Consider the following 27,537-nt stretch of genomic DNA (forward strand, 5'->3'; position numbering starts at 1 on the left):
CAGTTTTTCAAGTTGCTCATAAACACCCTCCTCCGTGAACGGCGCAGAATCTACTCCATTTTCTCGTGTAACTTTGCCAGACAATCTCAGTCCTTCTCCAGGATTTTCTTCTGTGAACAACAGAACAGAAGTATTTGTTTAGCACATTTGCTTTCTCCTCATCACTCTCCACATATTGGTTCCCAGCATCTTTTAGCCTAGCAATTCCATTTTTTATCTTCCTCCTTTCACTAATATATCTGAAAAAAATTTTATCTCCCTTTTTTACATTTTTAGCCATTTGTTCTTCCGCCTGTGCCTTCGCCAAACGTATCTCTCTCTTGGCTTCTTTCAGTTTCACTCTGTAGTCCTTTCTGCTCTCCTCTTCTTGGGTTTTTTTTATATTTCATGAACGCCAACTCTTTCGCCTTTATTTTCTCAGCCACTAGGTTGGAGAACCATATCGGCTTCCTTTTTCTCTTGTTTTTATTGTTCCAGAAGTCCACCTGAAAACATAAGACCGGCAAACTATAATTATTTGTAAGAAACTTCCATTCAGGGAACCCTCTCTGAATGGCCTGCTTCAACTGCAACCATCTATAATTTTGTGATTTGTTAAGACCAAATTTGTGTTGCAGTTGTGAAAAATCAAGCAGTTTATCATCAATTATAACATCATCCAAAGTACGTATACCTGCCTTCATCCAGTGTTTCCAAATGACCTTTAACCCGCCTATTTGAATCTTGGAGTTTAGCCATATGGTCTGACATGTGGATTTATGAACTGAAATAGGTATCAAATTATTGATGTATTTTAAAGTTTGCCATGTGTCTACTAAAATTCTATTGTCCTTATATAGCCTAGGCATCTTTATGCAATTAAATACAAAGTATATACGTACAAATAAATAACTGGTACAGAAGGTAAGGGGGACGAACTACACTCTTTAAAGAAAGAGAAGAAACATTTAAGGAAAAACACATCCGGTGGGTAACACAAAAAAAAAGGATATAAAAGCAAAAATAAGCATAGGAAAGAAGGAAGAGAAGTTTGCGACCTAATTAAAATCTAAGGGCTCCTTTTATCAAGCTGCGCTAGCGGTTTAACGCGCGTAATAGCACATGCTAAACCACCGGCCACGCCTCCTCTTGAGCAGGCGGTAGTTTTTGGCCAGCAACACGTGATGAAAAGTCACGTGCGTTAATCCCGCTAGCGCAGCTTGATAAAAGGAGCCCTAAGTTTTAGATGATTGGTAAGTTATACTAACTATATCTCAAATGCATCCTGATTGTAAAACCGCTTAGATAATCTTGATAGGGGGTATATAAAAAATCCTAATAAACTTGAAACTTACAGGAAACTTTTTAAAGAACGTTTAAATTTTTCTAAATAGGATTCATTGCGTAAGTAAATTGGTAAATTGTTCCAGAACTGGGGTGCTATAACTGAAAAAATAGTAGATCTCTTGGTCCCTATTACTTTTAAAGACATATGATCAAGAAACTGTTTTATTTTACTTTTGTGATTATGATAAACATACTGAGGGCCTCATAATAGTACCTGGCAGGCCGCATGTGGCCCCTGGACCACGAGTTTGAGACCACTTTCTGTACCTTAGGTCTAATCCTCAGCATGGTCAACACATTTTCTGGCTGTGGTTTGGGAACATATCTCTTTGTTCTTGTACACTCCCACTCTATTCCTGGATAAATGGGTTATGCATCCCATGTCACGAGACATAATTTTTCTGACCCTCCCCTCTTAACTCAGAACTGCCCTCTAGACACCAGTTTCTTTCCTACAAGCGAGACAGTAAGAGCCAGTCTTTTCTGCTCGTGTTTATTTTTCCCTGCTATATAGTTAATTTTTTAAAGCAATTTAGTGTCTTCGTGCTGCAGAGGTTCCCTGTGGCAGTTCTGGCTGCGGGAGATTTCAGACTTTATGGGTAAAGTCTGCTTCCAGGGGGTTAGCTGCTCAATAGTGCTCTTATCTGGACAGCCTGCATTTTCAGATTGGGGCTCAGGGACCATTTTCTTGGGAGTTGGCTCACCCCAGGTTTGTCCGCTAGTAGGATTGAGAACTGGCTGCGTGGCTCTGTGAAGATGTGTCTGGGATCGTGGCTGACTGTGGTTCTCCACCAGGTCATTTGCACAGCATGTCTTGGGGGGTAGCGGAGGTCTCCAGCTAAGGCGCCGGGCCAGAGTCGCAGCCAGAAGACCAACAGTCCAGGTTACAAGGCTTATTGAGGCAGTGGACCTCCCTGTAAGCTATGTCAGCTTCCTTTTCTACAGCTCCCAGCACAGCATGGCACAGTGAGTAGGTGACAGCGATTTTGGGAGGTCTCTATATGTTGTTTTTGGGCAGTTTGGGGGGGTTAGCCCTTGGTCTCCCACCCCTAAAATTCTGAAATTGCTGCGTTTTGAAGGATTTTGTTGTTTTCCTGGGCAAACTTCTTCTGAAAATTGCTCCTATGGCGGCCATATTAGATTTTCCCAATTTGAATTTAAAGTTATTTTCTGCCTCTTCAAGTTTCGTTTTTGCAAGAAAACACTTCAGTTGGACTCTTCAGGGCAGGATTCTTCAGATTCATGCCCTGTTTGTGCTGGATGGCTGACCAGAATGTAATAAGTAACTAAAAGGAGTCTTCAAGCGTTTAACATTTAATAGTTGTTCAGGCTAACAGACCTCAGAAGTACCATACTGTATGGCACTAAACTTTTAGATCATACAGACTCGATTTGGCACCCATGGTCGTCATAGGCCTCTATAATACTTTTTTAGATAATTTTTTATATATAAATGTAAATATTTTAAATATATCAAAATATACTCATCTTCATCTACACGGGTGGGGGGTAGGCACTCCGACATAGACTATGTTTCGCCCCGAACGGGCTTTATCAAGGAAAATCCCCCTGCAATAATCATACAATATTGTGATTTGTCACCCTCATATCAGTTGTAACCAATATAGCAATATAAATACATAAAAACTTTCAGCAGTACCTTACATCCAACGGCTCATGCTTCCCGCGTTAGAATTTTAATCCAGGAAACATGGCCGCGGCGTTCAAGCCTATAAATAGCCAAACCCTTTTTTTTAAAAAACGGGATGACATCAGACTCCACGTGAGACACCCCCCCTGCCTGATTGGCCACTCACATGCCCATTTAAATTAAAATAGACCACTCGATTTCAGCGTTCAAACCCTGGGGTATAACAGTGTTAAGCATATATATCCATTTTTGTTCCCTAAAATTTAGCTTTTCTTTAGTATCTCCACCCTCCCACCCACCCGTAACCTGATCTATGACCCGCCACTTCAGATCTGTAATTTTATGCTTTTTCTCCCTCCAATGCTGAACAAGGGGCGCCTCCATATTCCCCGTATTAATTCTAGATTTATGTTCAGTTAGGCGAACATTGATCTTTCTACTCGTCCTCCCTATGTATAACAATTGACAAGGGCATTGGATCATGTAGATAACTGAAGAGCTCTGACAGGACGTGTGTGAGCTAGCCCGATAAATCTTATTGGTCCCTGGGTGGAACCCTGCATGGTTAGTTCACACCATTGACATTGAGTGCAAGCTCGATGGTTATATATAGTCCTATCATCTCTTTTTTTGATCTCAAAACGATGGGTAGATAGTAATTCCCCCACAGTCCTGCCTCTCTTATAGGAAGCAATGGGATAGTTCTGAAACTGAGAGCTCAACTGCAAAATCTGCCAGTGTTTTTTAATGATATAAAAAAAAGCAGCACTAAGCGATGTAAAAGGAAGCACCGCTATAAGGTGATCATCTTGTGTTTCCTCATTCTTTTCTTTAAGAAGAAGGGGTCGTTAGGCATACTTCGCCCGGAGGTACGCCCTACAAACAGATTTTTTAGAATATCCCCTCTCATAGAAACGATCACTGAGTATCCTAGCTTGTTTTTCAAACTCTTCCTGAGATGAACAAAGTTTCCGAATACGTAAAAATTGGCTCACAGGGATATTAAATTTCAGAAAAAAAGGATGAAAACTAGAAAAGTGAAGGAAATGATTTCTATCTACTTCTTTTCTATATAATGTCGTCCTAATCTGTTGATTCCTATCTCTCATCAGCAGGATATCCAAAAATGATATTCTATCTGTGTGGTAAGTCATAGTAAAAATCAGGCAAGGGTTGAGAGAGTTCAGCCAAATTAAAAAAATCTCCAATTCGGGTTCAGACCCATCCCAAAAAATTAAAATGTCATCCAAATATCTCTTCCAGAGTATAACATGCTGGAAATTAGAAGCAGGATAAACTTCATATTGTTCAAAGTGAGCTACATACAAACTTGCCACCGATGGGGCACCGTAGTGTTGACTTGTATTGACCAGAATGTAGTCATGTTCCACGTGCCATGAGGCAAAATGAGGGGTGTGAGCTTATCAGCCTTGGCTCTCTCAACCCCTTTGGGGGGGGGGGTCTACCACCCAGTCCATCCATGGCCAGTTGAAAAAGTCTAAATTGGTCCCTCGGGAAGGCATACTTGTGGCCATGATTCGACATCAAAAAGGTGCCTAAATCCTCTAAGAGCACCATAAGGAGCTCCGGATGAGGGTTTCCGACCAGAATTTATTAACATGCTCTTCCAGGCTTATCTAGCCAAGAAAAGGTATCAAATACGCCTCCTATGGCAAACTTGTTGGCATCAGGAATTCCCCCTTCCCAGGACATAGGTCTATAGTCCAGAGTCCCTGGGTTGGCAAGGAACGATACGCCGACCGATAACATGAATGATCCAGATGATTTAACCATGTCTTTGCTTACATAGGCAGGCACTTCCACTGTGGTAGATGTAGCTGCGATCACAGATCTCCATGATCCAGATCTGTGGGATGCTCCAGATCTGGGAGAGGACCCCACAGTGCAGAGACTTTTCAAGTCCTCTGCTTTGATTGGATTTATTTCCAAATCCTTCCAGGAGTTGAACTTGGAGGTTGGACAGTCAATGGCAGTGTAATACTCTTTCTTGAGTAGCACAAAACCACAGTCTTCATCTTTTCCTGATCATCCAGCAAAAATGTTCCCGGATCACTGAGAGGCACCAGAAGATCCTCTGAGAGCAGCCTAACTACCCGATGGCAGAAGCATTTAACCAGCATTTTGCGTCCCCATAAGGTGGATTCCTTGGTGGCACAGGTTATCAAGCATACTTTTCTCCCTAGTGAGGGAGGGGTTGTGCTGAAAGATGCACAGGACTGTATGATTGATTTTGTCCTCAAAAGGCTCTTCAATTCGGTGGCCACCAGTCTGAAAGCGGCCACTGCTGCATCTATTATGGCCAGAACCTGCCATTCAATGGTTTGCCATAATCCTGACACTATTGTGCTCCAGGATCTTTCCTTTTTTATTTCTGGCATGAATTATGTGGCAGATGATCTCTTCAAAGTGGTGATCTCTTCAGAGTAGTGAGGAAGCTTTCAGCATACTCTACCCCTGTTCTATAAAGGTCTGGATGACCTTATGGCTAGTGTGCAGGACCGTAAACCCATGTCGTTGTCTTATAGCAGGCCCTGGTCTTCGAGGACTAGGGTGTTGTAGATTTTGTTCCTCCAGATGTCCCCATCAGTACAAAGGAGGCTCCTCAGGTCAGAGATCCTATCAGTCATCCAAACAGTGGCTTGGTGGAACCCAACGTTCAGTCTTTGAGAAGCCACTCTCCATTTACCCCGAAAATGCAATTATGATTCCAGCCCCTCAGCTGGTCCTCTGCAGATCGGGATCAGCTCTCGGCCTTCTTGGAGGAATGGATGGCCATCACCTCTGATCACTGGGTCCTGGATATTTTTTGGGATGGATACAAACTTGAGTTTTATCAGCCCCTTTCAGAGATCTTTCTGCACTTCCCAGCAGGGAGACCAGACAAGATGGCCCGGGTAGAGACCACAGTCCAAAGGTTGTTGGACATTGTGCCAAATAAAACTCGTTCCAGAGTCCAAATCAGGCTCCAGCAGATACTCGACATTCTTCATCATACCAAAGAGGCTCTGAAGATGGAGACCAATCTTGGATCTCGAGGCAATCAATACAGTCCTCAAGGTTCCCTATGTCAGAATGGAAACAGTGCAATGTGTGATTGTCTCAGTGGCTCCTGGGGAATTTCTGGCTTCCCTGGATTTGACAGTCTATCTTCATATCCCCATTTTTCTGGAGCATAGGAATTATCTGATGTTCCATGCTCTGCACTTCCCGTCTGTGGTCTTGCACTTCGGGTTGACGACAATATCTTGGACTTTCACTAAAGTGATGGTGGTGGTAATAGCCCATATGTGAAAGCTCAGAATCCAGGTCCACATCTAGATGACTAGCTCATCAGAGCCCAGTTGGAGGCCAAAACGGTGTCAGGCAGTTTGCCAGGTTGTTCAGCTGCTTCAGAGACTAGGTTGGGTGATCAACTTTCGGAAGAGTCAGCTCATTCCAACAGAGGACTTGGAGTACCTGGGGGTCTGCTTCACCAAAGGGCTGAACAAGGTGTTTCTGCATGAATCGCACCAGGAGATGGTTAATCAGTTTTTATGTGCCTTCCTAGAGACTCCGACTCTGACAGTCTTGCAGTACCTGCAGGTCCTGGGGTCCATGGTTGCGACCATAGATGTGATTCCCTGTGCAAGGGCTCACCTGTGCCTACTACAGGATGTGCTTATTTCCCATTGGAGTCCGCAGAGGGATCCACTGTAAGTACAGCTCCCTTGGACAGTGAAGGCTTGGCACAGCCTGGTCTGGTGGTTGAATCCTTCATCTCCGTCCCGGCGTCTTCCCCTCCAGATCTCTGCCTGGATGATTCTTACAACAGATGCCAGTCTGTACGACTGGGATGCTATTTGTGCAGACAGTCCAGTCCAGGGCCCGTGGTCCAAGTCTGAGAGGAAGTGGTTGATCAATTGCCTGGAGCTTTGAACGATTCAGCTTGCTCTTCTGCATTTGAGCATCTTCTCCAGAATCAGGCGGTGCGTGTTTTCTCAGACAATGCCACGGCGGTGGCTTATGTCAATTGCCAGGAGGCACCAGGAGCACACATCGAAGACCAGCTTCTCTTTCGTTGGGTAGAAAGCCACCTCTTAGCGATTTCTGTGGGTAACGCACATAGCCAGAGTGGATTACAAACAGGCAGATTATCTCAGCTGTCAATCTCTGGATCTGGAAGAATGGTCCCTGTCCCAGAGAGCCTTCAGCTGCATAGTGGAGAAGTGGGGTCATCTAATGTTTGACCTGATGGTTTTAGCAGCCAACAAGAAGGTGGATTGGTTCTTTAGCTGCAGTCGCGAGCTAGGAAGCAAAGGCTTGGACGCACTGGTGCAGCACTGGCTACTAGAAGGCTATCTGCTGAGAGAGATAAAGGCATACCGGGGGGTCGGGTGATTCTCGTGATGCCCAACTGGCTGAGGCAGCCTTGGTATGCCGACCTTGTTCATTTACTGCTGGATCATGGGCTCAGGCTTCCCTGTCCTCTTTCCTTACACAGAACCTGACTGTACCCCAGGATCTGGAATGCTTTGGCTCTTGGGCATGTGGCTCTAGTCCGCAAAGGCTACTTATTGAGTGTAATAGCTACTCTCTTCCACAACAAAAAGAAGTCCACTGTGGTAGTCTATGTGAAAGCTTGGAGATGTCATTAATCTGGATGCATCCAGAAGAACGAGGATCAAACCTCAATATCGGTTCCACTGATTCTTGCCTTCTTTCAAGATGACCTGGAAAAAGGACTGGCAGTCAGCTATCCGAGGGTTCACATTCCCAGTATTCCTTGCCTTGGTCCTAAACCTCTGAGAGGCTCTCTGGCCGCTCATCCAGATGTTGTCAGGTTTCTCAGGGGCGCTTTGTGTCCTTCATGAATCTCCACGTCAAGACGGTTTTCTTGGTTGCTATTACTTCGGCCCACAGTTTTCGAACTTCAGCCTTGTCCTGCAGTGATCCTTATCTTCAGATTACAGACTCCAGTGTGATCCTGCACACTGTTCCCTCCTTTCTCCCGAAGGTGGTCTATAGGAAATCCAGCTGTCTACCTTTACTCCCTCAAGATCGCTCAAGCATGAATGAGTGCTGAGATAACTGGATGTTGTGACAAACCCAGGTCCATTTTGGGTTTTTCTCATAACAAACCCGAATCCGTCCCGGGTTTTGCCCCAGTAAGCAGGAGAAAACTCAGTGCACCTAGATGCAGGAGAGCTGATCAGGTGACTAACCAATTAATTGAGCAAGCTGACTTCTGCTCTGATAATGAGATGGAGGTAGAAGAAACAGGGCAGGATAAGATCAGGAGAAAAAGCTACACTTTATGTAGACCTGCCCCTGCCACTGTCAGAAATCGGAGGCAATTTGAACAGCCGGTTAAAACCAGGACTAGGGAGAAACCTGCCTGTAATAGCAGGAAATAGGCTAGTGTGTGGAAAACCCTTTCCCCACCTTCTCAGAGGGGAAGTGGTTTTCCACAGGATATAACGTGGCTCCCGAGAACAGGAAAGGGTCACACAGGAGAGAGGCATTCAGGAGAGTGGGAAGCTGGAGAGAGTCAGTCTCTCTCAGACTGGCCTATGACAGAGGCAGAGGAATTGTCTCTTACCAGGAAGCCTTGGGAGCAGCCAGAGGAAGAAGCCATGGAGGTTCAGGTAAGCCATGCAGGCACTGAGACCCAGCCATTGCCCATGGAAATCCAGTAAGTCTAAGGATTGGGTTTTTCCCTGCTGCTTATACCTCTGTGCTGCTAGCTATACTGTAGGTGTGGGAACTGAATTTAGAAGCTCTCCTTGGAAGCCAAACTTAGGGGCTTTCTGTAAAGCATTGAAGTGTGAACCAACTTTGAGTGTTTGTTTTCCCTGGCTTGTTGCCAAACTGAGCCAGAACGTTGCCTCCTCTCACAGCTGTGCCTAATTTCTGTATCAACGTTTTAGAGAGGAAGAAACGTAGGCAGGCTACTGAGGTCTTGAACATAACCAATGATTTTGTTTGCTATGAACTGTTTGAAAACATTACTGCTCTGGTGAAGAGGACTGTGACTCACCTGATTATAAGTCCAGAATCAGGGAACTGTACTTAATGCAGTGCTGGTTAAGCATTAACTTCTGGAATGCATTATTTTGAACGTTTTGTTATGAGTTAATGCAATATGAGCGTACATTGAACTGCAAGGCTGAAGCCTGTATTTTTGAGTTATTTAATCAGTGCTGAAATAAAGCTATTTTTGTTTGCCACTTCTGACTGGAACTCTTTTACCTTGCATGCTTATGAGGCAGATAGCGTGCCTGAAGTAAGACCTGGAGGATCCCTTGGTAGTAAGGGGCGCGGGTGTGACAATGTGCACAGACTTTCATTGCGGTACTTAGAGGTCATGAACGAGTTTGAGTGTCTGACCATCTGTTCGTGTTGGTGGGTCCTGCCTGTAAAGGCAAACCAGCTTCGAAAGCCACCTTTTCAAGAAGGATCCATATGGCTAGTTCATCTGCCTATATTACTGCCATAAAGAAGCCTCCTCTTTCTGTGAAGGCTCATTCTACTAGAGGCGTTTCCTCCTCGTGGGCAGTCATCTGCAATTTCTCTTGAGGAGATTTGCAGAGCTGCTACTTGGCCCTCCTTACATACCTTTACAAAGTTTTACAGGATTGATATGGCGGCCAAGCAGGATGCTGCTTTCGGTTCTTCCATTTTGGCAGCAGGACCATCAGTCCCACCCTGACTCTACAGGACTGCTCTCCTACATCACAATAATCCAGGAATAGAGTAGGATTGCACAAGAACAAAAGATTACATTCTTAACTTTGCTAATCTTCTTTATTGTAAATCCACTGTCTATTCCTGGAACCCATCCTGGGAGTTGCTGATTTGCCGATTGTCTGCCTTGATAAGTACTGGTAAGCTGGACTCATGGTTTATTGGCCAGCCTTTCTAGGAGTACCATCTGAACATGTTGTGCACTTTGCCTTGGAGATCCCTAGCTGAGGCGTCACCCTCTGTTATGCAGGCTGCATCTCTTTATAGCATAGTTCTTTTCAGGTTTTAATTGTTTACTAACCTGTTTCAATTGATGATTGTTCTGAAAATTTCATATTACGAGCAGATTAGACTTGTTTGTCAGGAAGTTTCCTTGTACCCCTCCCTTTTGTCTGTATCCTTTACAGGTGTGACTGTCTGCTTGGTGTCCAGAGGGAAGTCCTGAGGTAAGAGGGGAGGGTCAGAAAAATTATATAAATGAGGCTTCCTACAAGTAGTCTTGTGACATGGGATGAATAACGCACTTGTCCAGGAATAGAGCGTGGATTTACAAGAAAGATTAGCAAAGGTAAGAACCTAATCTTTTGTTCCACTGAATTGATCCCTGCATGTTCTTTTATAATTATTTAATATATTGTTGTGTTTGTTGTTCAGAAAGTATGCCAGAAATGGAGCTAACACTGACTGTGCTGGGGAAAGGGGTCCTGGGTGCATCTATAGCTTGCTCTTACTTGTACGTTGTTGAGCTGTTCCCTACAGTGCTCAGGTAAGGAGCTGCCTATGTTCTAACAGTCATAAATCTTCAAAATTTCCCCTTACCAACAGAGTTAGCAAAAGCCCACACTATTTGATCTCAGCAACTATTCTTAGAACCATAAACTGAGTTCATAAGATCTTTAGACATTGGTCACTTTTTTCAAAAAAAATTATTATTTATTTTATATTCAAAAATAGTAGAATTCTCTTATCTTCCAACTGATTTAAAAATATTTAATCAATATAGCTTAATTTAGCATAATATTCATCTTTATCAGTGGTCTGTTCCCTGACATGAATTCATGTTTCACATAAATGCATTCTCAAGAAGCATCCCCCTACAAGGAGCACAACCTCCATCTTCCACCATAGTACTCTATAAAGATCTTATGAACTCAATTTAGGGGTTCTTTTATCAAGCTGCGCTAGTGGGGTTAGCGCGGACATTTCTTCATGCGCTAACCCCCGAGGCTGGCTAAAAAACTAACGCCTGCTCAATGCAGGCGTTAGTGGCTAGCACGGCAAGCGGTTTAATTTGCGATATTACACGCGTTAAACCCCTATCGCAGCTTGATAAATGGACCCCTTATTGTTCTCAGAATAGCTGCTGAGGTTAAATAGTGTGGACTTTTGCTTACTCTATTGGTAGGGGGAAATTTGCCTGGTGATTGGTTCGATAACAGTATGTTCTAACAGTACCATCTGCTACATAAGAACATAAGAATAGTTATACTGGCTGGGTCAGAGATCAATGGACCATCTAGCCCATTTATTTATTTATTTAGATTTCTATCCCGTTCTCCCAGTAGCTCAGAACGGTCTACAGGTAAACATACACAATGGAGAGTAATTAGACAAATAAGAAGTACTATAGGTTAAGTGTTTGGACATACAGGATTGCGAAGTAGTTAAATACAGGGAGTATACAGCAAATTAAGAGAAGAGTTTAAGTATAAGTAGTTTAGTTTAGTATCAGTCGTTTAGTTTGGTATGAGTATTTTAGTTTAGTACAAGTTATTTGAGTTTAGATACAATTTATCCGAGTACAGACTAAGAGAGGACTGTACCGAAATTTAGGGAGAAGTTAGACAGGGGAGGGAAGAGAGAGGGGGGGGGTTTAAGGGGGGTGTGGACTGAGGGTGACCTTTAGTTGAAGAGGAGGGTCTTTACCATTTTACGGAATGTCAATAATGAGTTCTGTTGTCTGAGTTGAGGGGGGAGTTGGTTCCAGAGATGTGGAATGAAGTGGCTGTAGGATTGTTTGCGGGCAGTTTCTGAGAGGACGGACCTTCCAGGGGGAATGCGTAGGCGTATTTCCGATTTTGAGCGGAGGGTGCGAGTGGGTGTGTAGATGGGAAGCTTGGATTTTATGTAGGAGGGGGTGGTGGTATAAATTCTTTTGTGGGCTATTGCTAGGGCCTTGAAAGCACAGCGCTGGTTAATTGGGAGCCAGTGTTCAGCGCGGAGTGCCGGGGAGACAGGATCATGGTAGTTGAGGTTGTGTAGGAGGCAGATAGCTGTATTTTGGACCCGTTGGAGGCGTTTGAGATTATTTTTGGTTAGGCCATTAAATAGGGTTACAGTAATCCATTCTGGAGAGGACATATACGTAAAGGAGTTGGGCGAGGTCAGATGTGGAGATGTAGGGTTTGATCCTTTTCAGTTGGCGGAGGTAGTAGAAGGAGGTGGAGATTACTTGGGATATGTGGGCAGATAGGGATAGGTGTCCGTCTAAGGTTACTCCTAGGCTGCGTACCTGATCTGTTGCCGTTAGTAGAGTGGAGTCCCATGCTAGTGTGGGACGTGTGATGGAAACAGTATCCTGTTTCCATCAGTGGTCAATCCAGTTCACAAGTACTTGTCAGAAACCCAAATAGTAGCAACATTCCATGCTACCAATCCACTTTTCCTATAGGATAGGAAGTAATATCCTATTGCGGATTAAGAATAGATTAAAAGATAGAAAACAGAGGGCAGGGTTAAATGGACAGTAATATCAAGGGAGGATAGGAATCTGTGCTGGGACCACTGCTTTTTAACACATTTATAAACAATCTAGAAATGAGAATAACTAGTGAGGTAATTAAATTTGCTGATGATACAAAGTGAGATAATTAAATCGTAAGAGGATTGTGAAAAATTGCAAGAGGATCTTGCGAGACTGGGCATCAAAACAACAGATGACATTTACCCCCTTTTCTACTAAACCGCGCTAGTGGTTTTAGCATAGAGAGCCGCACTGAATGGCCTGCGCTTCTCCCAACGCTCATAGGAACTCTATGGGCATCGGGAGCCCTTCAGCATGGCTCCCCACGCTAAAACCGCTAGCACAGTTTAGTAGAACAGGAGGTTAATGTGAGCAAGTATAAAGTGCAGAAAAAGAGGACCCCAAACTATAGCTATGAGATGCAAGGTTCCACATTAGGCGTCACTGCCCATGGAAGTAAGAGTACTTTTTAAATTTGCTTATATTTGCTATCAGATGTTATTTGGATTAGCTATGTTATATCTCTTCTCTCATTTTGAATTGGACTGTTCGACTAGGTCTACTCGGCATACTGGTTTATTCACTTTTCCTAATCCCGTTATAATGCCTAATGCCGTTATAAAAAGTATTTTGATCGATCTTTGGCTTATCAAGCAGGTAAAGTTCAAGCATGGTTAGATCAGTGGTCTCAAACTTGCCACATGCGGCCCGCCAGGTACTATTTTGAGACCCTCGGTATGTTTATCATAATCGCAAAAGTAAACTAAAACAGTTTCTTGATCATATGTCTCTTTAGCTATAAATTACAATATTATTATTAAGACTTAATCAAAAGGAAAGATTTATAAACTATAAAGAGTTTTACCTCATGCAAAATTGTCATTTCTTTAATAAGACATTAATTATTTTTTTCCCGAGGCCCTCCAAGTACCTACAAATCCAAAATGTGGTCCTGCAAAGGGTTTGAGTTTGAGACCACTGTTCTAGGGGTAGGTTTAGGGATAGTTTTAGAGCACTGCAGGGTTTCTTCCAGCATGACAGGACTCTCCCTGTCACAATATTATTATGTTCTTAAGCATTAGCACCAGCAGCCTGATTCCATCCCAGGTAAGTTGGAGTCCATTCTTTGAGAATAGACTCTCCTTTTCCCAGAATGTTGCCCAGTTACCAACAAATCTAAATCCCTCATCCCTACACCATCATCTCAAGCAAGCATTGAGAATTTGGAACTCTGTCTGCCTCTTGGGTCCTGCATATGGAATGGGAAGCATTTCCAAAATTGCTACCCCTGGAGGATCTGGATTTCAGCTTTCTACCCAAGAGCCTAAATTTGGCTTCTAGAACCTCCCTCCCACATTTTCCTTTGTCATTGGTACCCACATGTACCAAAACAGTTGGCTCCTCCCAAGTACTACCTAAAATCGTATCTTGGTGACATGTGAGGTCTACCACTTTCATACCATGCAGGCAAGTGACCAGGCAATCCTCACATTCACCAGCCACCCATTTCTTTCTTTCCTCTTTCATTTTGTAGTTCTTTCTTCAATTCTGGATTTTATTGAAAGGCAGTAAGTATATCAAAAGCCTCATAAACTAAACGATGTACATGCCTAATGATCCAATCACCAACAACAGCAGCTATTCTAACCCTTCCCTCTTGAGCAGAAGCCCCTGGAGACACATCCTCAGTGTTCTATGAGGATATCGTATCCTCTTGTGGCAGGTCCTGGCTAAAGAATTATTTCCTTCTTCACCAGTGTGATGATCTCCTTTTAGGAGACCTTCCTCTTCCAAGGTGACACAGGGGCTACCAGACTGGAGGTGGAACATCTCTACAACATTCCTGTAGGTCTCTTCTATGTACCTCTCTGTCCCCCTCAGCTCCTCCAAGTTTGCTATTCTAACCTCAAGAAAACAGACTTATTCTCTGAGATCTAGGACCTTTTTGCATTGAACATGCACATATAACCTCTCACAACAGGGAGGTAAGGTGACTAACCAGAACCATTATGGGAGACCAGAAAGAACCAGTCTGGTCAGACCTTATTTAAAGTACTGTGTTCATTTTTGAATACCACACCTTCAAAAAGATTTAACCAAGATGGAGTATTCAGAGAGCAGCTACTAAAATGTGTCCAACTAGTTTGTCTGCCTGAGTTACATTTGTAGTGATTATACAGAGTTCAAGATAATGTGTATGCAATTTGTAAACCACATAGTTAATATGCGGTATATAAATTTTTAAATAAATAAAATGGTCATTGGTCTTAGTCATAAAGCATATGGGTACAGAGTAAAAGACAGCAACATATATACTTAGAAAACAGGTGGGAAAGAAAGATGATAGAGACATTTAAGTATCTCCATGGCATAAATGTGAGGAAGTAGAACTCTCCCAACTGAAAGGAAGCTCAGGAACACAGTGCATAAGATGAAGTTGAAAGGGAACTGACTCAGGAGCAATCTAAAGAAATATCTCTTTATGAGAAGGGTGATGGATGCATGGAGCAGCTGTTCCCAGCAGAGGTGATGGAGATGAGGATTGTGTCTAAATTCAAGGAAGCATGGTACCAACACAGAAGATCGCTGAGGGAAATGAAGGGATTATAGAGGACAGAACTCGGTGTGCAGGGGCAGAATTGAAAGGCCATCTGGTTTTTATCTACTGTCATTTTTGTTTCCTACTATATATAGACTTCTGATTTCCTAGAGTCTATGCATGAGTTGGCAGCAATGTCAGGACTGATTAATCTTCCTTTGTAACAGCACCATGTGTCCCAGCACTATGAAAACCACTAATCTCTTTCTATGTGCTCTCTAGGCAGACAGGGATGGGCTTCACCAATATGATGATGAGACTAGGGGCAGTAGTGGCCCCTATAATTCTGATGACAAAGGACTATGTCTCATTCCTACCCACTCTTCTGTTTGGCCTTGTCCCTGTGCTCTCCGGGCTCCTTTTCATCTTTCTGCCAGAGACACGTGGCCAACCATTAGCAGACTCCATTGAGCAACTAGAGGAAAGGTAAGTGTTCCCCTTAGCTTTCTGTCTCTATTGTTTGTATACAATCGTTTCGCTCTGGCTTTCATCTGGGATCCCTTCCTTTGTGAGACCTTTCTCCTTACCATTCAAATTTAATCAGAGACCAACCCCCCTTTGCAAAATGTCATTCCTTCCTCCTTCCCATCCAACACCCCCATGATGCCTCTCTCCTTACTAGCATCTGGCTCTCATCAATGACTCTTTTCTGTACAAGACCTCAAGTCAGCTTCAGTTCTCATTCTTCCTCTCTCCATTCAAGGTCAAAAATTAAAAGTTTTGACAAGGACAAGAAAAAAGAAGAAACGACAAGAACACTGAAGACAAGACTTTAAAGGATAACCCATTCACACCAAGGAAATATTATGTCCTTAATTCTCTCCTTCCATCCCTCTCCCTTGCTCAGAGTTTGCAGGATTTAGAACAAGGAGCCAGTGACTGGTAAGATAAAACCAAAGTTCTTTCTGGGAATGCCCAACAGGAAAAACAAATGCAAAAATCACTGCACGGCAAACCGTTTAGCACTGAATTCTAGGTGTGATGGCCTAGATGCTTGGTCTGCTGAAAAGAGGAAAGAATTTAGGATTCATCTGCCAACAGGACTGCACTAGAATACCAGGAATGAATGATTCATGTTCTAGCAAGATTCATCTCCAAATGAGAGACCACATTGTAGCACCAGCACGAACCATAAACAGCCATGGTATGATTACTTTGGACTTCCAAGAGCCTAGGGTAGTCTGCATGGACAATCATAGAGAAAGTCCAAATAATAACTAGGTAGAACAGAAGGAGCAGTAAAGGAGTAGCCTAATCATTAGAGCACCAGGCTGACAACCAAGGAAGCCTACTGCTCCTTATGATTTTGGTCAAGTAACTTAACCTTCCATTACCTCAGGTAGAATCTTAAATTGTAAGCCCTCAGGGGACAAGGAGATACTTTCTGTACCTGAATGTAACTCATTTAGAGCTTTTACTGAAAATAGGTGTGAGCTAAATCCAAATAAATAACAATTCTAGACAAGTCTTTTGTGATTTTTCTGAAGATGATATAATAAAGAGAAATTTTAACTTATGTCCTAAATCAATAATGGATAAATCCAGAAGAAGAAATTAGCAAAATGACAGAACATATAAACATTTTAGAAAGAGAGGATAAATGCTTTACAATTAATAGAGTGCTGGAAAGGTTTAAATACAGAAATAAGATTCTGTTCCCTTTTTTACAATAACATATAACTCATTCAAGAATAGATTTGGTTCTACTCAGTACCTCCTATAAAATACCAACTAGTGTGAAGTAGGCATAGAGCATCCTTTCACTGTGGGTGTGCAAAGGGTCAGAGTTTGGGTAAAGTGTGGGAGGGATCCACAGAAATACTATGGGGCACAAAACCCAAACTGACATACAACTATTCATAAATAAATAGAGAGAAAAGGAGACCTCAGCGATCCAAAGCCAGACCTTGCTTGTCTTGATATCACACCTCCCATTATCTTTCATTGGTCTCACTCAAAAACTCTCTATGATCATATGTTATACATTTGTATCTTATTTCAAAACCCCAAACTTTTAGTGCAAAAATGTTAAGAGCAACAATTCACAACAAAGGGCACTTAACTGAAGATTCCCACGGGACCTTGCCACTATTTCCCATAGCATCTGTTGGTTTCCTCAGGAGAATTTAGTGCAAATCATAGCTCTTAGCTACAATCTATACGTCATTGTGCATTTTTCTTCTTGGTGCTCCAATTATAGAATTCTCTCCTTTTTAATGGTTGTTCAGAGTTATCTTACATAAAATGTCACACACCCCTGAAAACCTATTTATTTATAAGGGACTTTGGTCTGGATGGTCAAGATGACTGATATGTGTCTCAGGTTAATGTTCATCTTTCTCTCTCCTTTGTTTTTTTGTTACTTGGATCACTGTATTTATTACCCGTAGTTAATTGGAGTTTCACAAGATCTTCTAAAAACAGAGAACCATGATGGCAGATAAAAGCCAAATGGCCCATCTAGTCTGCCCATCTGCAGTAACCATTATCTCTTCCTCTCTCTAAGACATCCCACGTGACTATCCCGGGATTTCTTGAAATCAGATACAGACACCTCATCCAGGAGACTGTTCTATGCATCTACCACCCTTTCTGTAAAAAAAAAGTATTTCTTTAGATTACTCCTGGGCCTTCCTTTCAAATGAAAGAGACACGACTCATGTGCATTTACATTACATAGGTATTTAAACATCTCTGTCATATCTCCCCTTTCCCGTTTTTCTTTCAAAGTATACAGAATGAGATCTTTAAGTCTGTCTTCATGCACCTAGGCAACCACAATCCATACAAGACTTATACTCTTAATGGTGAGATCCTAACAAGAACGGTTGCAGAACGGGACTTGGGGGTGATCGTCAGTGAGGACATGAAGGCTGCCAGCCAGGTAGAGCAGGCCTCATCCAAGGCAAGACAGATCCTAGGTTGCATTCGTAGGGGTTTCGTCAGCCGTAAGCCGGAAGTCATTATGCCATTGTATAGATCCATGGTGAGGCCCCACCTGGAATACTGTGTGCAATTCTGGAGACCACATTATCGCAAAGATGTGCTGAGATTGGAGACGGTTCAGAGACTGGCCACCCGGATGGTCTCGGGACTCAAAGATCTCCCGTACGAAGAGAGGTTAGACAAACTGCGGCTATACTCGCTTGAGGATCGCAGAGAGAGGGGGGACATGATCGAGACGTTCAAGTATCTCACGGGCCGCATCGTAGCGGAAGAAGATATCTTCTTTTTCAAGGGACCCACGGCAACAAGAGGGCATCCGTGGAAAATCAGAGGCGGGAAACTACGAGGTGACACCAGGAAATTCTTTTTCACTGAAAGGGTGGTTGATCGCTGGAATAGTCTTCCACTGCAGGTGATTGAGGCCAGCAGCGTGCCTGATTTTAAGGCCAAATGGGATCGACACGTGGGCTCTATTCACTAGGCAAAGGTAGGGGAGGGTCATTAGGGTGGGCAGACTAGATGGGCCGTGGCCCTTATCTGCCGTCTATTTCTATGTTTCTATGTTTCTATGTCCCCATACACCTCATGATGAAGACCATGTACCATTTTGGTAGCCTTCCTCTGGACCGACTCCATCCCTTTTTATATCTTTTTGAAGGTGCGGCCTCCAGAATTATACAGAATATTCTAAATGAGGTCTCACCAGTCTTATACAAGGGCATCAATACCTCCTTTTCCTACTGGCCATACCTCTCCCTATGCAACCTAGCATCCTTCTAGCTTTTGCCATCACCTTTTCAACCTGTTTGGCCACCTTAAGATCCGCGACCCGCGAAGGAAGCGGTGGGACTGTTGGATGACCAAGGAACAAAGGGAGCGCTAAAAGAGGACAAAGCAATCACAGACAGACTGAACACGTTTTTTGCATCTGTATTTACCGAAGAGGATATACACGGCATACCGGAACCCATCAGGCTATATGCTAGAAGTGAAAACGGGAAACTGACAGGGTTAATGGTCAGTTTAGAAGAGGTATGCAGGCAGATTGATAGGCTCTAGAGCGATAAATCCCGAACCGGATGGTATCCATCCAAGGGTCATCAAGGAACTGAAAGGGATCATAGCTGAACTGCTTCAACTAATAGCCAATCTGTCAATCAAAATGGGAAAGATTCAGAAGGACTGGAAGGTGGCAAATGTTACGCCGATCTTCAAAAAAGGTTCGAGGGGAGACCAGGGAAACTACAGACCAGTGAGTCTGACCTTGGTACCGGGAAAGATGGTAGAAGCACTGATAAAGGACCGCATCATTGATCACCTTGACGGACACGGTTTGATGAGGACCAGCCAGCACGGTCTCAGCAAAGGCAGATCTTGTCTGACAAACTTGCTGCACTTCTTCGAGGGAGCGAACAAGCAGATATACAAGGGCGACCCGGTCGACTTTGTATATCTGGATTTTCAGAAGACATTCGACAAGGTTCTACATGAACAACTACTTCAGAAAATTGCGAGCCATGGAATCGAGTGTGAAATTCTCACATGGATTAGAAACTGGCTGGAGCATATGAAACAGAGAGTGGGGGTAAATGGACAATACTCGGACTGGAAGAGCGTCACCAGTGGGGTGCCACAGGGCTCGGTGCCTGGACCCGTGCTCTTCAACATCTTTATAAACGATCTGGACCATAGGAACGACGAGCGAGGTGATTAAATTTGCGGACGATATAAAGTTATTCAGAGTAGTGAAGACGCAGGGGGACTGCGAAGATCTGCAATATGACATAATATTCAGAGTAGTGAAGATGCAGGGGGACTGCGAAGATCTGCAACATGACATAATAAGGCTCGAGGAATGGGCATCGACATGGCAAATGAGGTTTAACGTGGATAAGTGTAAGGTGATGCATGTCGGTAACAAAAATCTCATGCACGAATACAGGATGTCCGGGGCAGTACTTGGAGAGACCTCCCAGGAAAGGGACTTGGGAGTTCTGATCGACAAATCGATGAAGCCGTCCACGCAATGTGCGGCAGCGGCGAAAAGGGCAAACAGAATGCTAGGAATAATAAAGAAGGGGATCACGAACAGCTCGGAGAAGGTTATCATGCTGCTGTACCGGCCATGGTGCGCCCTCATCTGGAGTACTGCGTCCAGCACTGGTCGCCGTACATGAAAAAAGGACATGGTACTACTCAAAAGTGTCCAGAGAAGAGCGACTAAGATGGTTAAGAGGTTGGAGGAACTGCCATACAGTGAAAGATTAGAGAAACTGGGCCTCGTCTCCCTTGAACAGAGGAGATTGAGAGGGGACATGATCGAAACATTCAAGGTACTGAAGGGAATAGACTTGGTAGATAAGGACAGGTTGTTCACCCTCTCCAAGGTAGGGAGAACGAGAGGGCACTCTCTAAAGTTGAAAGGGGATAGATTCCGTACAAATGTAAGGAAGTTCTTCATCCAGAGAGTGGTAGAAAACTGGAACACTCTTCCAGAGTCTGTTATAGGGGAAAACACCCTCCAGGGATTCAAGACAAAGTTATACAAGTTCCTGCTGAGCAAGGACATATGCTGATAGGACTAGTCTCGATTAGGGCGCTCGTCTTAGACCAGAGGGCCGCCGTGTGAGCGGACTGCTGGGCATGATGAACCACTGGTCTGACCCAGCAGCGGCAATTCTTATGTTCTTATGTTAATCACTCAAGTCCCTCTCTTCTGTCATGCAGATAAGTTCTTCACCCCCTAAACTGTACCGTTCCCTCAGGTTTTTGTAGCCAAAATGCATGACCTTGCATTTCTTAGCATTAAATTTTAGCTGCCAAATTTCAGACCATTCTTCCAGCTTCACCAGGTCTTTCTTCATGTTATTCACACCATCTGGCATGTCTACTCTAATGCAGATTTTGGCATCATCCTTTCATGATTATTGTGCACCACTTTGATGTGGTAACGAGGGGCGGTATGTAAAACAAAATAATGTATCAAACGTATCTAACGTATCAAATTGCTTTCTCTGTTGTAGAAAAATGGCCAGTCCCTTTTTGAGAATCTTTAGTTAAGTGCCCTTTTTGCACATGAAGGGTGGTGGATGCTAGGAATGCCCTCCAGGTAGAGATGGTGGGGATCAAAAGAATTACAGAATTTAAAAAGGCACTGGATCTACCAATCTCCTTATTGTACTAAAATTTCCTTAGATCATCTAATTGAGAAGATTGCTCAACGTTGTCTGAGCCGCCCAGAATTGCAAGGTTGAGGCGGAATAGAAATCAGTAATGTAATGTAATGTAATTTCACAAAATCTGTAATAATGGGTGTCTTTAATTTTCAGTGACAAAGCATCAGTGACAGATAAGTGATGTAGCAGTCACCTATTTTAAAAACTCAGGCTCGGATTCTCTACCCGGCACCATTGTCGGCAATCATGTGTCAATCCTGTGACGTGACGGTTAGAGAATCATGCCTCCAGCAAAGGTAGGCGCCAGAAATGTAGGCCGGGGTTTTCCAGGCCTATATTTCCTGCGTCTACCTTTGATGTGAATGGCGCCTAACACCATTACCGGTATTAGCCACGCCTATAGTGACGTTAGGCACCTTAAAGCAGGCGCATTGAAAATCAGTGAAAAATGTCGTTCAAATGGTGTTTTTCACTGAACTCTGGCGTCTACCGGCACCTAAAAAAATGGTGGTTTAAAGAATCCAGACTTTAATGACTACTCTTGGTTTAAGATGGATTCATTCCCTAGCAACTCATAGAATAAGTCAAGCACTTGACACCTTGTTTCTTCAGTTGAAGAACATATGTCACTGGTTGAGGGATTAATGGTAACCCCACTAATTCGGTCTGATCATTATACACTGGATTTCAATTTAAATCTAGTAGGGAAATTAAAGTAGTCTAGTAATTTCCTACAAGGTAGATGGATGAAATCAAAATTTAGGTAAGAATTTTCTAATCTAGCTACTTAAAATTTCAAAGCAGTGCTTACTACTAGTGCTGCCCGAATCAGGAAAAAAAAATTCGATTCGATTCAGCCTATTGAATCGATTTTTCGATTCGATTTGATTTTCCTGACCAATTGGATGTTTTTTCCAAACATCCTGGTGGGTTTATTTTATAGCCTCTTCACCCTCTCCTACCCACACTGGTCCTGTGGTGTAAACAAAATAAACAAACAAAAAAGACTTTTCCTCTCTCTATTAAATCCTAGCTCACGTTTGCGGTCCAACACCAGCTCTGGAAGGATACACATTTCAAATCTGACATATTGTAATCACAAAACAGAAAATAAAATTATTTTTCCTACCTTTTGTTGTCTGGTCATTTTTCAAATCTTGTTGGTCCCATGTTGGTCTGGTTGTCTTCTGATCAGGCTCTCCTTCTTTCTCTATGCTAACCATCCATCTTCTATCTCTGTCCTCCCCTTCTGTTTCCCTTTCCTCTCCCGGAGGTCTGGCATCTTTCCTTTTTTTCATTTCCATCGCCCCGCAGCTGCAGCGATGGACCCCACCATCCACAGATCCACCATCTCTCCTTTTCTCATCTACCCTTTCATCCAGCATCTCTCTTCTGTGTCCCTGTTCCTATGCTCTCTCCATGCCCAGCATCTTATCTCTCCCCATATCCAGCTTCTTCTTTCTCTCTTCCTTACCTCCTGTATCCCCTTCCCCAGGTACAGGCTTTCTCCTACTATCATTCCTGCCATCCTGCACCTTGCCCACCTACTTTGGAGCAGTATCTGTCCCTCTTGTACCCTTCCCCTTGTGGTCTTGCATTTCTCTCTCCCTCTCTCCATTAGTCCAGCACCTCTCCTCTGCTTTCCATCCCCCCTCTTTTTGGTCTCTCTCTTCCCTTCACTTCACCCCAGGTCTGGCATCTCCCCTCCCCTCTCTTACTCCTTCCTCCTCCTCCCTCTGCACAGGCCTGCCTCCCCACCACCAAAGGGGTGATGGGTCTTAAGCGCGCGAGACAGACGCTTGCCGACAAACGAGCGCCGACAATTCAGCACAAGACTTCAGCGCGCTGCAGAAAAACCTTCTTTTTAAGGGCACAGACGGGGGGTGTTGGTGTGGAACCCCCCCATTATACTGAAAACTTAATTTTTCCCTATAAAATAGAGAAAAAGTTAAGTGTCCAGTATAATGTGAGGTTACAATCCCCCAAACCCCCCCCAACGCCAGTGCGATCACTATTAAGCAAAGTGGGGGGGGGGGGCTCCCCACCAACACCTCCCGTCGGAGCCCTTTAAAAGAAGGTTTTTCTGCAGTGCGCTAAAGTCTTGCGCTGAATTGTTGGCCCGCGTCTGTCTCGCTTAAGACTATGAACCGCCAAAGAAACTCTTCCTCCTCCTCCTCCCTCTGCATAGGCCTGCTTCCCTTTCCTGAAGGCCTGCTCCCCACCACGAAGACCTGTTCCCCCCCCCCCCCCGAAGGCCTGCTCCCCCCGAAGGCCTGCTTTCTCTCCTCCTCTCTGCTGAGAAGGCCTGCTTCCCCCACCCCCCCGCCGGGAATGAACGTTGCTCCCCCTGCCCCGAAGGCACATTTTCTTCTCCCTCCCCACTGGGAACGAACGCTGCTTCCCCCTGCCGCGAAGGCACATTTTCTCCTCCCTTCCCCCGCTGGGAACGAATGCTGCTCCTCCTGCAAGCCTGCACCTTTCCCACCTCCTTACTGCTAATAGGGCAGCTTGCAGGCTCGCTGGTGTTATAGCAATCCCTGCAGCTGCCCGTGGTCCTCAGCGGTACGTTCTTCCTGCTACTTCCTGCCCCTGCTCTGACATCAGGGGCAGAACGGCTATGACACCAGCGAGCCTGCAAGCTGCCCTATTAGCATAAAGGAGGTAAGAGCGGGGAAGCTGGGGAAGGTAAAAGCGGGGAGGCAAGAGCGGGCAAGCTGGGGGAAGCTTTTCTGACCGACCCTCCCCCCTCAAGCAGGAGCAGCAGCGGATGGCCAGCAAGAAGCAGCGCTGCATCTCCTGCTTTAGGAAGGCACGGGGGAAGGGTCGGCCATTGAATTGGGAGGCAGATTTTTATTTTTTTTTAATTGAATCGATTCGAATCGATTCACCTGATTTGAATCAGTGAATCAATTCAAATCATGAATCAGGCAGCACTACTTATTACTAATGTACCAGATACGACAGAAACCTGGAATAGCAAGTTGAGTAAGCTGGATCCATATAAGTGCATAAGACTGAAATCTTTAATTTCTCCATAGTTCACTCTTGAGTTGACAGTTAAGAAACAAGAATGTAGGAAATTGAAAAGTCGCTGGTCTCAAACAGGAACTGAGCAAGACAGAAAGATCTGGAAAGAAAATGTCAAATTATTTAAAAGGGATAGACTAGCTGCAAAGAAACATATTATGCTACAAAAATAAAATAAAATAAAGGCAGGAGAAAAATTAATCCTGGGATTTATTTTTGATAATCCAGCCTTTATTAAGAAAACTTCATTTTAAACACAGAGCAGAGAAAAATTAAGGCAGATAAAGATAAACATACAGATCACTTAAATCAGTGGTCTCAAACTCGCGGCCTGGGGGGGCCACATGTGCCTCACCAGGTACTATTTTGAGGCCCTCGGTATTATAAAGAATGCTTCTTTATGGAAAACTTGTGCCTTAAGTGTCCAGCATTTCTGTCCTGGAACGTTGCCCACCTCACTGCTGTAACTTCATTCAAGCGCTTTCCTAAGTCTGTACGCAATTTTCCTCTCCACTCCACCTCACAATCACGTACAAATACAGGAAAGCGCTTGCATGAGGTTACAACAGTGAAGCGGGCAATGTTCCAGAACATAAGGTAACCACTGGAGGCAGTGCAGTTTGTGCGTGTATCCGATGCTGGAGGAGATGAGAGCTGAAGGTGGTTGCGATTGCACCCGCAGGACACTTAAGGCACAAGTTTTCCATAAAGAATCATCTATATATATAAAATCGGAGGTATGTATGTGTGTATGTGTGTGTGTATGTGTGTTTGTGCCGCGATCACGCAAAAACGGCTTGACCGATTTGAACGAAACTTGGTATGCAGATCCCTCACTACCTGGGATGATATGTTCTGGGGGTCTCGCGGCCCACCTGCACACGTGGGCGGAGCTACAAACATAAAATCAGATTTTACCCATTCATGTCAATGGAAAAAATGTAAAAAGCTGCCAACGCAAAAACGGCTTGCCCGATTTGAAAGAAACTTTGTATGCAGATCCCTCACTACCTGGGGTGATATGTTCTGGGGGTCTCGCGGCCCACCTGCACACGTGGGCGGAGCTACAAACTGAAAATCAGTTTTCTACCATTCATGTCAATGGCTAAAATGTAAAAAGCTGCAAACGCAAAAACGGCTTGCCCGTTTTGAAAGAAACTTTGTATGCAGATCCCTCACTACCTGGGGTGATATGTTCTGGGGGTCTCGCGGCCCACCTGCACACGTGGGCGGAGCTACAAACTGAAAATCAGTTTTCTACCATTCATGTCAATGGCTAAAATGTAAAAAGCTGCCATTCTCACAGTAATTCCAACTACCTGGGGTGATATGTTCTGGGGGTCTCTCGGCCCACCTGCACACGTGGACGGAGCTACAAACAGAACATCAGATTTCATCCATTCATGTCAATGGAAAAAATGTAAAAAGCTGCCAACGCAAAAACGGCTTGCCCGATTTGAAAGAAACTTTGTATGCAGATCCCTCACTACCTGGGGTGATATGTTCTGGGGGTCTCGCGGCCCACCTGCACACGTGGGCGGAGCTACAAACTGAAAATCAGTTTTCTACCATTCATGTCAATGGCTAAAATGTAAAAAGCTGCAAACGCAAAAACGGCTTGCCCGTTTTGAACGAAACTTGGTATGCAGATCCCTCACTACCTGGGGTGATATGTTCTGGGGGTCTCGCATCCCACCTGCACACGTGGGCGGAGTTACAAACAGACAGTCAGATTTCACCCATTCATGTCAATGGCAACAATGTAAAAAGCTGCCATTCTCACAGTAATTCCAACTACCTGGGGTGATATGTTCTGGGGGTCTCTCGGCCCACCTGCACACGTGGACGGAGCTACAAACAGAACATCAGATTTCACCCATTCATGTCAATGGAAAAAATGTAAAAAGCTGCCATTCTCACAGTAATTCAAAAACGGCTTGACCGATTTGAACGAAACTTGGTATGCAGATCCCTCACTACCTGGGGTGATATGTTCTGGGGGTCTCGCGGCCCACCTGCACACGTGGGCGGAGCTACAAACATAAAATCTGATTTCACCCATTCATGTCAATGGAAAAAAATGTAAAAAGCTGCCATTCTCACAGTAATTCAAAAACGGCTTGACCGATTTGAACGAAACTTGGTATGCAGATCCCTCACTACCTGGGGTGATATGTTCTGGGGGTCTCGCGGCCCACCTGCACACGTGGGCGGAGCTACAAACATAAAATCAGATTTCACCCATTCATGTCAATGGAAAAAATGTAAAAAGCTGCCATTCTCACAGTAATTCAAAAATGGCTTGACCAATTTGAGCGGCCCACCTGCACACGTGGGCGGAGCTACAAACAAAAAATCTGATTTCACCCATTCATGTCAATGGAAAAAATGTAAAAAGCTGCCATTCTCACAGTAATTCAAAAACGGCTTGACCGATTTGAACGAAACTTGGTATGCACATCCCTCACTACCTGGGGTGATATGTTCTGGGGGTCTCGCGGCCCACCTGCACATGTGGGCGGAGCTACAAACAGAAAATCAGATTTCACCCATTCATGTCAATGGAAAAAATGTAAAAAGCTGCCATTCTCACAGTAATTCAAAAACGGCTTGACCGATTTGAACGAAACTTGGTATGCAGATCCCTCACTACCTGGGGTGATATGTTCTGGGGGTCTCGCGGACCACAACTCTATGTTGCTTGCTCAAGGGTGGGTTCACCCAAGAATTTATATGTTCTTGCTCCAGGAGGTGAAACTAAAAATGTTGTTTATAATCATGTTTTGCGTTAGTTGTATTGTATTCATTTTGTCAAATATTTCATATTATAATTTGAATATTGTACTTTTTATTAACCTGTAAAAAAATAATTTCATTCACCACTATAAAGTATCTTTATTTGAATCCATTTACAGTGTTATTGCTATAATTAAATACCCGTGCAACGCCGGGGCATCAGCTAGTTCTTTATAATACCGAGGGCCTCATAATAGTTGGTCCAAAATCTTGTCTCTTGCAGTTGATACTTTGATAGTATTTCACTTTCTACATGTTGCACTGCTTTCAGCGTGCATAGCTGAAATTATCAGAAGCAATTAAGGAAAGATTTATAAACTATAATTTTATAAATCTTTCCTTAATTGCTTCTGATAATTTCAAATAATCTAAATTTTGGATCATGCAAAGTTGTCATTTCTTTAATAAGACATTAACTATTTTTTCTGCGGCCCTTCAAGTACCTACAAATCCAAAATGTGGCCCTGCAAAGGTTTGAATTTGATACCACTGACTTAAATAAACACATTATAAAACAAATTGCACATTT

At 43.9% G+C, this 27,537-nt stretch overlaps 1 protein-coding gene across 3 annotated transcripts in view; it reads left to right on the top strand.

Moving 5' to 3' along the window:
* The window catches only part of LOC117365862 (solute carrier family 22 member 6-A-like), a 59,905-nt gene extending 43,377 nt beyond the window's left edge, over nucleotides 1–16,528 (top strand). The window contains exons 8-10 of one of the 3 annotated variants that reach the window (XM_033956765.1): nucleotides 10,376–10,487; nucleotides 15,286–15,489; nucleotides 15,767–16,528. In XM_033956765.1, the coding sequence (XP_033812656.1) occupies nucleotides 10,376–10,487; nucleotides 15,286–15,489; nucleotides 15,767–15,839 (389 nt within the window). In that variant the 3' untranslated portion in view covers nucleotides 15,840–16,528. The other 2 variants (XM_033956766.1, XM_033956767.1) reach the window with 2 other exon arrangements.
* Nucleotides 16,529–27,537: the final 11,009 nt, after the last annotated feature.

This window comes from Geotrypetes seraphini, chromosome 8 (assembly GCF_902459505.1).
Source record: "Geotrypetes seraphini chromosome 8, aGeoSer1.1, whole genome shotgun sequence".
Classification (NCBI taxonomy): Eukaryota; Metazoa; Chordata; class Amphibia; order Gymnophiona; family Dermophiidae; genus Geotrypetes; species Geotrypetes seraphini.